We start from the raw sequence: 15,102 nt of genomic DNA, 5'->3' as shown, positions 1-15,102 counted from the left end.
GTTATAAATATAAAATATCTGAGTGACTATTATAGAAAAAAAAATTGTTATTTGCTGGCTTATATCATTCTGGTACCTCAAGTTTGCCACCTTTTCACTTTGATGCCTCACTTTCTTCTAACACTTCAGCACCCCAAAGTTTTTGATCATGTTTCACTTGGTACCCGATAGTATTTCTTTAACTATTTGATACTCGAGAGTATTTCTTTAACACTTTTGTACCCCAAAGTTTCAATCATATTTAACATTTACAATGAATCTAGACTTTTCGTTAAATTTATATCAAGCCTTTAGTATGTGATTGGCATGTGACATGTTAGATCCATTCTACCCAATTGCTAAGCACGCGATAAAAAGTGCATGTCAGGAAAAAAAAAATTCCATCAGTGGACCACATGGTTCTAATGGATATTGCTGCACTCAGAATATCTGAGGAATATATGATTTTCTAAATTTCTTATGTCTACCGTTATAGAATGGTGCACATTGAATTTCTATTAGGAACCTCAATTCTTAGAAGGCGTTTCAAATAGATCTATGTAGTTGCTAATTATTTTGATTTGAAGGACTCAATTCAAAACTTAAGAATCAGTGCATTTAATAGCAATTTCAATATGATTTCAGGGACTAAGTTCAAACTATCTCGAGAATTTAGGGTCTTAATATAAATTTAACTGATTTGAAGTGCTAACAGCAAACATGAAAGTTTAAGAGACTAACATAGAAAAAAACCTTTTGGTGGCTTATTTTCACCTTGGTACCCTGAAGTTTACACACCTTTTAACTTTGATGCATCAAAGCACTTTTTTAATACTTAAAACCAAACTTTCAGTCTTGCTACCTTTGATAGCCATAATTATTTCTTTAAACACTTTAATACCATAAGTTTAAATTATGTTTTCACTTTAATACCTCATCCATATTTCGACAGAAAATTTCAGTTAAATTTTTGTCACATCCTTAGCCTATGATTACCATGCAATAAATTTAAATCTATTTTTACCTAGTCGCTAAGCATGTGATATAAGCTTAACAAAATATTGAATGGAATATAGACATGGGTATCAAAATGAAATCTCATAGAAACTTTGGTACTTTGTGATTGATTTTCAGTTGAGAGAAAATAGAGGAAGCGAGTATAGATAAGTATTTATATTTTTTTTTCATTGCGTAGAAAGGGGAAATAAAATCATGCATGTGTCTTCGTAGGCTTTTTTATATAACTAATTCTATAAAATACAAAGTTTACGTCTACGAAAAATTAGCTACACATCCTTTAGCATCTAACTACACAATCAATAGTATATATCTATATATCGTAGTATATGCCGCGCTGAACTTTATATTATATATGCATGCGCTATAGTGTATGTAAATAAACATTATGTTTTGGGTGAATGAGAACGTATAGAACCATGGGGGTTGCAAAGTAAATGGGGGGCAAAACATGGATTTATAAGCAAATCCCTATTATTTATTACTCAACCTCACTGGGAAATCACAAGCCCAGTTACGCATAACTACCCAGGGGGTCCCACAAGGTATAAAAAAACATGTATTAGCCACTGCTTGATCGGCCCCACTTGTGTATCGCAAATTTCTAACGGAAAATGATTTAAGAACCCAAAATATGGGACCAAGGAAGGGGACAAGTGATGTGTCCCCTCCCTATTACATAATGAGTTGGTATAGCCAACTCATTATGCAATAGGGAGGGGACACCTCACATGTCCCCTCCCTTGGTCTCATATTTTGGGTCCCCGTAGCAGCACTCATTTCTAACTTGCTCCGCAATCGCATAGGTGGTGGCTTCGGCTTTTTTATATGAAGGGGCATCATCTTTACTCCAGTAAGCAGTAGTTTTCTCAGGCACCTTCATTATATCACCTTCAGAGGAAGAAGGGTATATCCATTGAGTTCGTTTTGGAAAAAGAGGTCACTTGTCTGCATAACACGTTGCCATAAAGCACATTTCTTCTTGTGGAGGCCCTGGAAAAAAAATTACGGTGGGCAAACGAAAGCAAACCATGAAACATCGGTTGCTTGTTGCAACCATTTGCTCGTGAACCAGTCAACATAGCAAGCTCAAATGCTTGTGGCCTGACAGGTAAGTAAGATGCCATCACAAAATTCAACACAGCCGATTGCGTGCAAGAGAAGAATATTATGATACGAGACAGAAGTGCATCATTTGATCAAATTTTTAAGAATGCATGAGCTGCGCTGTAATTTTATCCGAAGCAGGTAAAACAATCGTGAACTACCACATCACTGCAAGGGCATTTTCTAGTTGTAACTGCCCCAGACAACTACCATAATTTCTAATCAAGGTAACAAAAACTCAACGGGTATTTTCTTGATCATAACATTACATCTTAAAATAGACAACTCCAATAGACGTCTCTGACCATGAGAAGTAAACAAAGTTCGATTTATGCCTACTCCTACACTCATCAATAGTATGCAACTTTAATCTACAACCTAAATGTGCCCCCATATACTCTTCACTTCCGAAGCAAATAGACCTTTTGTGCAATCTTAACAATGTCTTCGATTTGCTTATCAACCAACTGCTTCAGCTGCTCCTCTTGAGCTGCTTGATCTCCGTCCAGCGCGCCTGTCGTTTCTTCGCCAGCCTCAGACCACATCACAACAAAAGTCATGTCGTGATCATAATCATTAGGCACTTCAATCAGACGCTTCCCATTTGCCTCCGAATCCTTGTCAAGGATATCGCCTTTCACACGATCTGATACAGAGACCTTGAAGTTCTCCATACACCTGCTATTTTTTGGATCCAGGTTCAGATAGACGAGCACATCCCAGCACTTCATGAATTGCTTTTTGTTGATTTTCAATTTCTGACGTACAACAGCAATTACATGCTGTGGTGGTCCAAACTGGGACTTGGAACTTGATTTGTTAGTTCTTTTTGATAGGTTGTTTTCTTTCAGGTACTGAACAGCAGAATTTATGGCTGGCTTTATTGGTTCAAAATCAAGAAGGCGAAGGGTGTCAATGCAGGCACGCAGATATTGGAGGTAGTCAGATGGTTCTTCGAAAGTCACATCATAAAAGTTCTCAGATACTGCAACAGAATAAATTGATTCAAGAAGACGGCGGCCGTGGCCTTGACCTTGATATGGAGGCAATACAAGTATCTGAGAAGAAAAATGTAAGAAACTGAGATATTTATAAATCAGAAAGATATTACTGATAATTCTTTTTTTTTAATCCAATCATCAGCACACATGTGAATGGAAAACTTGGGTGTAAAAATAACTCCATTATCCTGGAAAATTATCAAGTGATTCAAAATGAAAAAAAAAGCAATAGTTTGTCCCAAAAGTAACTACCACAAGTGACATCTCAGTCTGATAGTTGTTACATCATAACAAATTAGATTACACTCATGTCCTCCACTACATATGTGTACATGTATGGAAAACATGAATATGAGGTGGCAGCTCAATTTGATAAACAAGCTACTAGGAGATAAGCTGGTGCTGAGGCTCACCTTGTAAGTCACACCGAAAGGTGTTGACCTCATCACTCGTCTCTTGGTAGTTCATTTTGTAAAATGAGGCGGCGCCTCATATCCAGCATCAGAGCGTCCTATCTCTGTATATGTGTGTGCTGTGCGTCTATATATACATTACATACACACACATATAGAGGGTTTTCAAGATCAGCAAATAGCCTTGATTAAGTTAATTAATTTATATAATTGAAGGGAGAAGCAGAAAGGAGAGCTGAACACCCATGGCCCTTCCCCATCTTCCCTTCTCTCTCCTTCTATATCTATCTAATTATGAATTAATACAAGTAACTTAATCAAAGGAATATTAATTATTTTGAAATTTGAGGGGTAGATGTGAGATTTTAAGGGTAAATTACCAAAAATCTAAACTAAGTTTAATTTAAATGTACAATAGGTTTGGCGGGTAAATTATCAAATATCTAGATTTGGACGGTAAATTTGTAAATTACAATAAATTTGTGTGCATGAGTGTGCGTGCATGTTGCAGGTGTGGGAAGGTGCATGCAGGTCTACAAGAGGGTTTCAACAATCCATTTTGTGTGAATCTAATAATGTTTGGGGGGGGGGGGGGGAGGCTTGTAACATCCTTCGAATGACGCAGACCAACTTTTAGTGATTCCCATCATTGAATTCCAATAGGAAAGCATTAAAGCCTTTCAAACACTTTCTAAAGGACCCATGTGTGAGTACATATGAACCTGTGAACGTGTGTATGCATTTACTTATCTATTAAGTCCCTACATTCCCTTTGCTTTCAAGTTGTAATGTCGTACAATTAGGACACTCAGACACTGTCTTGCGTCTGGCTAAAATTCTTTATAGACACCATTTCTGATACTGATGACACTTTCCAATTGCTCATGTGACACTCATCCAAAGTACATATGAAAACACCTTTGGTTACAGTTACCGCATGCTCAGAAAACCATTGTCTGAAAGAACTTTGTAAAATGAATACACACACACACACACACACACACACACACACAGACACAGAGACACACACACACATATATATTGATATATATAGAGAGAGAGAGCACTAATTTTAAATATAAGTAGAATTTTATGAGAAAATAAAGTGATTGAACAATTGTTGTGCGCGATTGTGTGCACGTTTGTGTGTGTATGCATCCGCGCTCACCTACGTGTATGTATACCACATATTCTTTAAGAACCATCGTTAAAATAAGCTGTCATGAGGACATCCTACAGATCCATCCACTTTTTTCATCTTGATTCCTACACCACACCTAAGGACGAAATTTTCAAGTGCTTTTAATTTTTTTAATATTGCGCGCATAAATACATGTCTTCCTTTTCTTCTTTCGAAGATTGTGGAAAACATGTATTCATGATGCAAATTGCACCATGCTTCAGTCCCTTGGTAAGCATCAGACAATCAAAGTGACAAATGCCAATCACATACCTAAAATAAGTGACACAACTAAAAGATTATAAAGGAAAATTGTGACTTTGTTCTCCAAGGAAAATATAATTAGTCACATTTCGTCACTAACTGCATGGAAAATAAGAAGGGTGTCAAATTATCCACGTTTCAGCATAACAGTTAAAAGAGAGACAAGAACTAGACATCACAATAAACCAGGTGAGAGAGATATTTCTTGGTATTCATATTGGAAATGTATTGATGAATAGAGTTCCTAGTTTCAGTAGAATTTCATATAAGAAATTTGCTTCAGCTTCTGATGGATACAATTTACTATTTTCTATGTAATTTCCTCAGAAGTAGCTAGAACAAAGACTGTGCAGCAGAGGCCTCTTTGGATCTCATTACACATTCTATTTTCCTTGTAATTTCCTCATTAGGGAGAGATCTTAGGAAAGAACCCTCATATTATGTTCTGCGATGATCACATCTTCCTTCTACAAAATTAGCAAGTTACAAGAACCATTTTGTCAAACTGATGCACTTGTTATCTGTAGTCAACCACAGTTTGACAGGGTACAGGATAAATAACAATAAAGCTCACTAGAAGCAGAAGTACGAATCAGATTAATGCTCGAAAAGCATAGACCCGAACAACTCTTAAATGGGTGCTATCAGGATGGTAGAAGCATTTTGTCAAATCTCTTGAAGACTTGTTCTCTGCGGTCAACCCAGTTTGACAGGGAATACAGTAGATGACAATGATGAAGCACACTAGAAGCAAAAGTAGAAATCAGATTCACTCTAGAAAAGCATATACCTGACCAACTCTTAAACGGGTGCTATCAGGATAGTGATAGAAGCGGTATACAGTAGCAAAACCAAGTAAGTCCATATTGTGAACGCCTGATAGATCATTTGTTTTCTTCACTATGAAATATACATCCCATTTTGGGTCAGTGACATCAACAGGACTGCCACCTGATCAGAGAAAAATAAGCAAGATTTATCAATCAGCAAAATGTAAATACAATAAAGAAAGACTAGTTCAGTACTACAAGCTGTACCTTCAACAAGGAGAAGGACAAGAGGTACCAGACGACTGTAAAGCAAACCAACAGGCATCGCATGTAGATTCATTCGAATAACCTGGTATTGCAAGTGAGACATTCTCAGAAATGAAGAGTTCAGGTACTTGCAAATGAAAGTAAAAGCCTGATGAGAAGAGATGAGCAAGCCACCAACTTACAGATTTTGCTGTGGTACAGTGATTTAAATTTATAAGTATATTACTCTAGTAAGTAGATAACCTAAGTTCTGAAATCTCAGTATTTATAGTGATTATGGTTCACCATTAATAGTACGGGCATCACGAATTCCAGCGATTCCAACAGTATCAAATCCGATTTGTCGCACATGGAATAAGTCATATTTTTATCACCCAGTCTCTGTCCATCATTCCCCCCCCCCCCCCCCTCCACCCCCCTCAAATGTAATACTAAGATCAACTTCTGATGCAAACATCAAAATCTCCTCTCCTATTAGTCATTATTCGCCAATGTCATATTCCTCCTTTATATGTAAAGAGAAATTGGTGGCTGCTCAAAAGGCCTTATATACTGCCGCTTGTCTCTTCTATATTTAATTTGGATTTTTTTTCCTATTTTTAATTTGGGATTTTTGAATAAAGGTTGTGATGAGAATCCTAATCCTCGTGATGAAATAAACTGGAAGTTCAGTCCTGGGATCAAATGCAACAGGTTTACTTACCTTATGATGAAATAAACTGAAAATTTTCTCCTCAGATCGATTATAACAGATTTATTTAAAGGACCAATAGTTCAAAAGGTACATCTTTCACCATTCATATTATTAATGCCCAAATGATTTGGAAGTTGTAGTTCATGTATATCTTTCTTTTCCTGAAGACGTGTTAAAGAGTATTTTTAAAGAAGATACCATGGTCCGATTGTATTTAATAGAAAGAGAGAACCAAAATAAAGATTATGAACTCTTACAAAATTCAGGAGCCTAAAGCTATAAAATTCTAAGATTTTAATGCATAATTATCCAAATGTCATTAGTCAGCTCATAAATAAATGAAAGCATTAATAATTTTAGATAGGTCATAATAAATAATTTCATTTTTTATCACTTTTCAATTGATCATTCTCTTTATAAATAAAACAAGAATTCTCTAATTTTCTTTCCAAAACTAATTTCATCATTTACTTTTTTCCACAAGTGATCTTAACATCAATGTGCGCATGCAGTAGTTGTTTGCAAAAATAAATTCCTCCTTCATATATAAAGAGAATGGTGGTTTACTATTCAAACTACTTGAAAAGTATTAGTGGTTTACTATTCAAACTACTTTTTGTAATATCTCTTAAATTTAATTTGAGATCTATATATATATACCCCTTAAATCAAGGTTGAGTTTACATTTGCCTTTCTCCAAGCGACAGTCTAAATAAAAATGGTTTGACCTAGAAACAACCGATTCTTAAACACACTCCCAACACCAACCTCTTCTGCCCTCAACCTCTTCCTCTGTCCTAAAAAAAATTAAAGCCCAAAACACAGAGATCCTCTTTCGTGAGATATGGGTTCCCCATCTCGATGTGATTGAATATATGAATAAATTATACATGAAAAGTGTGCTCTCAGCTTTGAGAGTTTTGAAGGAGATTAGAAGGAAAAGTTCAACAGTTAGTGTGTTCTTCTCGCCCTGCTTCGTTGACAAATGAAGGTGATAAGAGAATTTGGGATATGAGGATTTGCTATAGTCTGATTGCAACTAAGTTATATTAGGGGGGAAAGCGTGCACAATATGTTTGTGTGTGTTTTTATTTTTTATTTTTATTTTTTTGGCTTCTCAATGCTTTGCTATCAGTTGATGTTTTAGCACACTATAATAGTAGTTGGGTTAACCGGTTTTTAAGACTGTAGTTGAGAATTAACTAACTCACGACGGTAGTTTAGTTATTTGTATTAAAAAAATTAAACGAACTAGAGCAAATTTAGTATATTCCCTGATGGTCTTAATTACAGCGACTTGCTCAAGTTCTTTTCAACACCCTTTGCTATGAATTTCAAGCTATCTACGATCTTCTACATTAACTAAAATTATTTATTGCACCATCTTATTTCTTTTCGATTTGCATGAAGGATCACCTTATGGATAACTGCTACATTTTGGTGAACTAAAGCCCCTCACGTCGTGTTCTGCAATTTTGATGTCCAATAAGTAACAGATATAGTAGTTTTATGTTTTACTGAAGATGCTTTTAGTCCCTCAGTGATATTAATTATTGGCATAAACCGTTTGTTTGTTAATATTCATAAGAAAAGTAGAGTAAACAAAAAATAAAAAAATCAAACAAAAAAATCTGATATGATATGACCAATAATTTCAGATATTCTAATATCTTGACCAAGATGGATCTCTGTCAATGACAGAAATAAATGCATGAGTTGTAATTTTTATAGTGAGTTTCAACTATATACTCTGCTCAGCTATATCAAGCTAAGCAAGACTAATACTACTATTCACTTGTTGAATGTGTCAGGCTACTAATTATCCATATCTGCAGGAATATAAGTCCTAGTTTATCATATACATTACAATGATTAGAACCTTTATAATTGTGTATACATAGACTAGTGCATTCACAATATAACCAACTTATAAATGCCACTAATAGAGGAATACCTCCATAGTTGAACCATTCACACCCAAGTGAGCATTGGATGCATCATCACTTTCTCTAGAAAGATCACAACGAATGGGTTCTCCATCTGACATAATGGATCTAAATTCCACAATTGAGGCACCCAAAAAAACGAGCTTATTAAAGAATTCAAAGACACGTAAAACAGAGTCTGTAAATTGACAGAAACACACCTGATACAGTGAATTTCTGTTGAAAAAGTTTGGAGGAATTCTTCTTTCTCCAACAAAGATTCGCCAAATATGCTCTATATATAAATAAATAAAAAGTATTGGTCATGAACAGTAAGGTAGACCAAGCACATGAATTAAAAGAATGCGAGGATTACCTGAAGAGCAGGTTTCAGATCAGTGATCCCTTTTCCTCCCTTACAGAAGTAGCAAAAAGTTAGTTTCAGCACATCCATCACATTAAGACAGAACTTTTAGTTAATAATCCCGTTTACAGCTATCCTAGAAGTTGCTCTAAAAATATTATTTGATATAATAGATGAGACTAGACATGATTATCAGATGATTCTGAACTTAAGGAGAACAAAGGACATAAAATTCACAAAGTCCCGTTCGTGTCAAACCACTTTAAAATTGCATTCTTAAAATCATACTCAGGGCTAAGCATTTGATCAAATAGAAGAATTAATCAAACAGAAATAATTCTGAGTGCAATTAGACAAATCAGGTTTATTACAGGACATTTTTAGTGCATTGCCACACATTACAATTTCATTAAAAAAAATTATTTCTAAGCTTATCTGGCAAGATCACTTAGGCATGAAACTTAATTGCGCTTGCATGAACAGGGTGTGGTTCCATGTTAACCAAAAGCAGGCATAATCTTTCCCTCAACAAAATGGAATGTATGCAAGTGCTAAAGGAAGAGTCTATATGGATAAACGATATAATAATAACAAACCATAGCCAGTTCAGAGAACGACGAAACATGCACCTTCTTGCCGAAGAGATCAAGAAATATGGTCATTTCTTGAATAACAAGTTCAAATATCACTGATGACAAAAAACCCCATTTTGAATGTTAAACAAAAGAAACATAATTATCAGGTTCTTACTTAAATTTCAATTCAAACTAAATTAATTCATGTTAGGCGAGGTAATCATTAGTATCGCTGTATTATGCATAGAAAATCAAATGGCACTGCAATCAACTAAATTTTCATGAGAACTTTAAAGTGATGCTAATTATGCAACAAAGGAATTTACGATCATGGAAAAACAACAGATTTTACTTACATCAAATGTATTCTCATACGTAATATCAGCAAATGCTTGAAAAGATTTGATACTCATCCATATGTCAATCTGCACCAAAATGTAATGTCAGAAAACAAACGCCTAAGATCATGAGAATATTTTCAACAATGTAAGGTTTTAGTTAAGCATTTCCAATATGCACATGCATTGATGTGTGGGCGTGTATGAATCTTAAACATTATCAAAGAAAGGGGCTTGAATGTATCCCTGGCAACGAGATTAAGACCCTTCCACAGATCTCATCCACTGGACTATGTAAGTGATCACTAGATCTTAAACCAGATGTGCTGTTATTGATGAATGGATCCAGGCATAAACATGGGATTCTGACCAACCAGAGAGAAGGAGGGCAGGAATGGTGGTCTCCATGTTCACAGTTAATACTCCAAAAAGAGTACTATTGACAGAAACTAATAGTACAAGAACATGCAAGTTGCTCTCGCTATAATGACCATGATGACTCCTGGAATAGCTAACTAAAACAATTCAAGCAATCAATAGCATCAACTGTGATTGCTGTAAGGTTATATCGTTTCCATATTTTATGATTGTATTAATACCAAAATTACAGGTCAATCGAAGAAGACAGCACTGTAATATGTGTAAACATATGCACATGTATACAAGCTTGAAGCAGACTCTCAACAAAAATATCAAACTATCAGACATTTTATACTTATATGCACACACAGCACAATGCAACACTATACTAAATAGTCAACATAATGCATGATAGTAATTGCTCCTATCATGACAGATCATGCCAAACAGGGTAAGAATCATAAATACACATTTTAATGAAATTGAAAGGAAAGCTCAAGGTAGTTTATACTATGATAAGTACTATACGTTTCAGACTTATAATCCCATATATTGACATTGCATCTGTAGCGATATTAATAGCACATTTCCCCAATAGTCAACATTACAATTTTTTATGATTAGTCAATATGATTATTTTACACGATATAAAGTAAACTTTTTAACCCTTAGACATCTGATTAGTTCAAGTTAACATGCATGTATTTTTTTATTAGAATTCAAATACAGTAGATGACCTATAATGTAGATTCATTGCAAATTTTCACCCCTTAACTTGGATGGTTTTCTTGGCGGACCTTAGAGATTAAAATTTCAATAGCCAAGACTAGCATCTGACTTGAACATAATAATTATTCATTTAACTTCACATATATCCTTCTCTATATGCATAACAAAGATGTGGGTTGGGGAATGTATTTCTTTCTTCAATTATCTTCAAAATGAGGAGCTGACTTTCCATCAAATTTGTCAATCATAAACCAAGATCCGTTGACTGGAACCATAAAAATAAGAGAGATGTGAGAAAAGATGACTTAACTAATTGGGAGGTATATCCTTTTTAGTAAGTAAATCAAATGTGATCAAATGCAAGACACATGATCTCTCTGACTGCTAGAATTTGGGCACATTGATCATCCGAGAGGTCTATCTGCTAACGTACAACTTAAGGTGATAAGTTATACTGGGACTACACTACACAAAGCTAAACCCTTGCATTAATTTTTGGCCAAGCGTCCCCACACTTCAAATACATAGTGACGATGCAAGCTGTTGTGTTCCATAATTTGAGGAAGCGACTTATGGATAAATTATTAGATTTGTGCAAAGAGTCACATGTACCATGATTGCTTGACCTTTGTTGAAGCAACAAGGCTTTGGCTTTTAAACTGAGTAAATCCAGATAAGCTACTTCATTCAAAAGATAAGTATGATTGAGACCAAACAGGAAGAGAGAGCATTGGAAAAAAAAAAGTTCAAAAATGTTCCTCAGATATCACTAGTAACAATCAATTATGTACTAAATAAAAGTCATGCAAATCATGGGAATCACAACTATAAAAGTTAGCGGTAAACAGAATAGTGACAAGAGTTTAAGCCAGATGGTGATACTCTAGAACCTTTAAGTTCTTGTAACCATATATCTTGCCGTCTTCACCGAAAAACTGATTCAGGTCAACAGGATCAATACAGAAGCTGTTTGTTGCACCAACTTCATCCTGACTTTTCACTGCAGATGGAGAGTCAATCAAATGCAAATAACACCGTAATTAGCCGGAATGCCAATAGTAAGGGATGCATGTGCTCATCAGGAAGAGGTTATCCTTTATCATGGGAACCAAATGGCATGTTAGCACATCCATAAAACTTTATTAATAGATAAGAAAAAACATAAGACTGAAAATTCATAAATCATAATACATACATCTATGCACATCAAAAGAAAGAAAACACATCGTCGAAGGCAATAGCAGGCGTACTTATTGTTCAATGATAAATTGTGCTAACTAACTTAAGACTATGTTAGTCGCTTAATATCATATCGTAACAATATGTTATGCACACAAAAGCTTGCTCATCCATACTCATGAAAGAGAGGGGGTGACAATAAGAGATTGGAGACTCATCTTTAGTTCAATAGTACATTTATGGAATTGACATTGACATAAACTTAGTTGTTAACTTGTTATAAACAGATATTGTGAACAATTAATATACCGGGGAATAAAATCACATGATAATCATTGTTATCTGTAAATAGTAACATGATAGCAGGCATCTACAATCTACAACTATTAATATGCCTATACCAAGTATTGTCTACAAAAGGTTCGCAGGGTCTATGCTTTAGAAATACCAAAGACCTGACATAAAAAACCAGCTTTTCAGACAACCCATTTTGTAATCTCTCAAATGAAGAATCATGAGAACTTCAAAATATTGACTGCTAGCTATATCAAGTTCAAATGTCTCCCTTCATATTCATTTGGCCAATTTATACAGCTTACTGTACAAGGATATAGGGGTGAACCGCCCTCTCTACTCAATCATACAATGTAAAATTTCAGCACTAAAAGGAAATCTTATGCAGACTTTTTTCTTGACAGATAACATGTATGAAAAAACTTGATGGGATGAACATTGAGTATGTTATGTATGGTCCATATGCAACTCTTGTTAGGCCAGAATATCTCAGAATACCAGAAAATGCCCAACATTGTGCTGTTACATTAACAGAATGCAATTGACATTAATAATAGGTAATGACAATACTCTATTAATGCAACAGCAACCCCAAATGCTAACACATGCCACATAAAACATCTTGCTGAGAAATCATTTCTACATATTGCACCCCAAAACCACAACCGCTACTTGAACAAGTGAAGGCCAACCCTGTCACCAAATAGTCCGTAAGCACCCTCATTATATCATAACACCTCAAGGTACCAAAAAATGCAAAAAACATGTAGTCATTATAAACAGAATGCTCACGGAATTGGCTTAGTGATAGGTAACCACAATGCTATGCTAGTTCCATGTACTCTATATCCAATTGGAAACCCAAAAACAATGCCTCGTCTCCATCACGCTTGGTATTTTTGCAGAGCCTTTAGAATCAAAATGTCGAACTTGTTAGGAAATTTGCATTTAATCTCTATCAGCATAATTTCGCGAAGCATCATCCATGAAAAAGTGGTAGGAGGACAGGAATTTTCCACAGCAACAACTAAAAAAAGACTTTTTCTTAAATTTTTGGGGCAAGCTACATGAATATAATTTAAAACACGGTAACTCAATTTATTTCATCTACTACTACAAAAAAATTAGACGGTGCCAAGCGGAATGTTTAGAGACCGACTTAACTTTAAATTGTTGGGGAGCAAACTCTTGACTAACAGCAAAACTGCCATGTTAGAGGTGTGAATATACTTGTACAAAGTAGAAAAGGTGAACTTGGGGATTGAACTAGTTAATCTATGGTTAAAGCACAAGCTAAAACAAAGGTCAGTAACGCATCTTGTGAGTTCTGATCATGTAATGTTGGAGAAAAAGAAAAAATATAGTCAAGTTCATACCCAGGTAAACTTTGATGCACTCATTTGCCTCAACTCCAGCATCTGCATTGCAGCAAAAAAAAGCATAAAATAGTTCAAGTAACAATATTATTCACTGCAAACAAGCAACCATCAAATAGCTCAAGTGTATTACAAATTAAATCCAAGTGGCAGCACTTCAAATAGTTTAATCGACAGCAATTTAAGCACATCAAAGCTGCAATTCTTATTTATGATTGAAATACAAAACACCAACTGTAGAAGTATAACATTATTAAACCTTGTTGAACCCATTATAGGCTCCTACTAGGCAGGTAACAAATAAATGTCCATCAAAATGAATCAAGGTTCTACAACATGACGAAATAAATAGCCATCTAAAAGCTCAAACATATAACAATTAGGTCCAAATTCCTCTCTTTTAATATTTCTGAATGAAACACAAAATAAAAAGTATAAAAGGGGAGGAAATTAAACATTTTCCCAGCCATTATCCTACAGTCTGAAACATAGGCAATTCGTCGAACACAATATAGGCACGCGGCTATAGGGAATTTTTTTAAAAAAAAATCAATACCCGCAAACCAAAACTTATAAAAGCAGCATATTTAAAAACGAAGAAATAATAAACAAACTGAAGTAACTTACAACAAAATTAAGGGCTTTCAGAGTAAAAAATAAACAAGAACGAGATACAAGCAAACGTCTAAAGCGCTAACTAGGTCAAAAATCGAAAGAAATTACATTAGAAAAACAACTCATCGATGAAATGAACACTTAATACGATAGATTCCATCGGTACCATACCGATTCGGGCGAAACCGGCACGCTTGCGTTTCTTCGTTTCGGTCTCAGCATCTGCTTCCTTTCCTTTTAACGCCATTAGCTTGGTTATCGATCTAAATTTGAGAGAAAATAGGCGAATAAATGATGCTGAGAGAACGCCGAATTAGGGTTTCTAGGGTTTAAAAAAAACCCCAAAAGGCCACGAGGAGAGAGGGGATGGAGGCGGGAAATTAAATATATTTACTTAAAGCTCGGGTTGTGATTTTTTTGGTAAAGGTGACGCGTGGTGATTATGTCAGACTCTTCTGGCCGTTGGATTGTGTTAGGGACCATCTGTAAGATTTTTTCGACCGTTGATTTGGAGCTACCAGCCTGGGGCCCACTTGGGAGAGGGGCTCGGAGTTCGCAATTAGATCCACGAAAACTTTGCTTTTGTGGTTGCAGTCAGGGTTGTCCAAAAAGCCCGTCGGCTCAAACCCGACAGGATCAAAACCTGGCTCGGCCC

At 35.4% G+C, this 15,102-nt stretch overlaps 1 protein-coding gene across 1 annotated transcript; it reads right to left on the bottom strand.

The window, feature by feature from the left end:
- Positions 2,276-14,828, bottom strand: LOC109840614 (probable histone acetyltransferase type B catalytic subunit). Its single transcript, XM_020409333.1, has 10 exons — positions 14,619-14,828; positions 13,833-13,874; positions 11,874-11,983; positions 9,913-9,981; positions 8,994-9,032; positions 8,839-8,912; positions 8,647-8,746; positions 5,999-6,080; positions 5,752-5,912; positions 2,276-3,161 (listed from the first exon to the last, which is right to left on the bottom strand). The coding sequence occupies exons 1-10, from the start codon at positions 14,692-14,694 to the stop codon at positions 2,505-2,507; spliced, it is 1,410 nt and encodes a 469-aa protein (XP_020264922.1). The 5' UTR covers positions 14,695-14,828; the 3' UTR covers positions 2,276-2,504.

Source organism: Asparagus officinalis, chromosome 5 (genome assembly GCF_001876935.1).
Source record: "Asparagus officinalis chromosome 5, Aspof.V1, whole genome shotgun sequence".
NCBI lineage: Eukaryota > Viridiplantae > Streptophyta > Magnoliopsida > Asparagales > Asparagaceae > Asparagus > Asparagus officinalis.
This window is presented reverse-complemented; position numbering and strand designations above follow the sequence as displayed.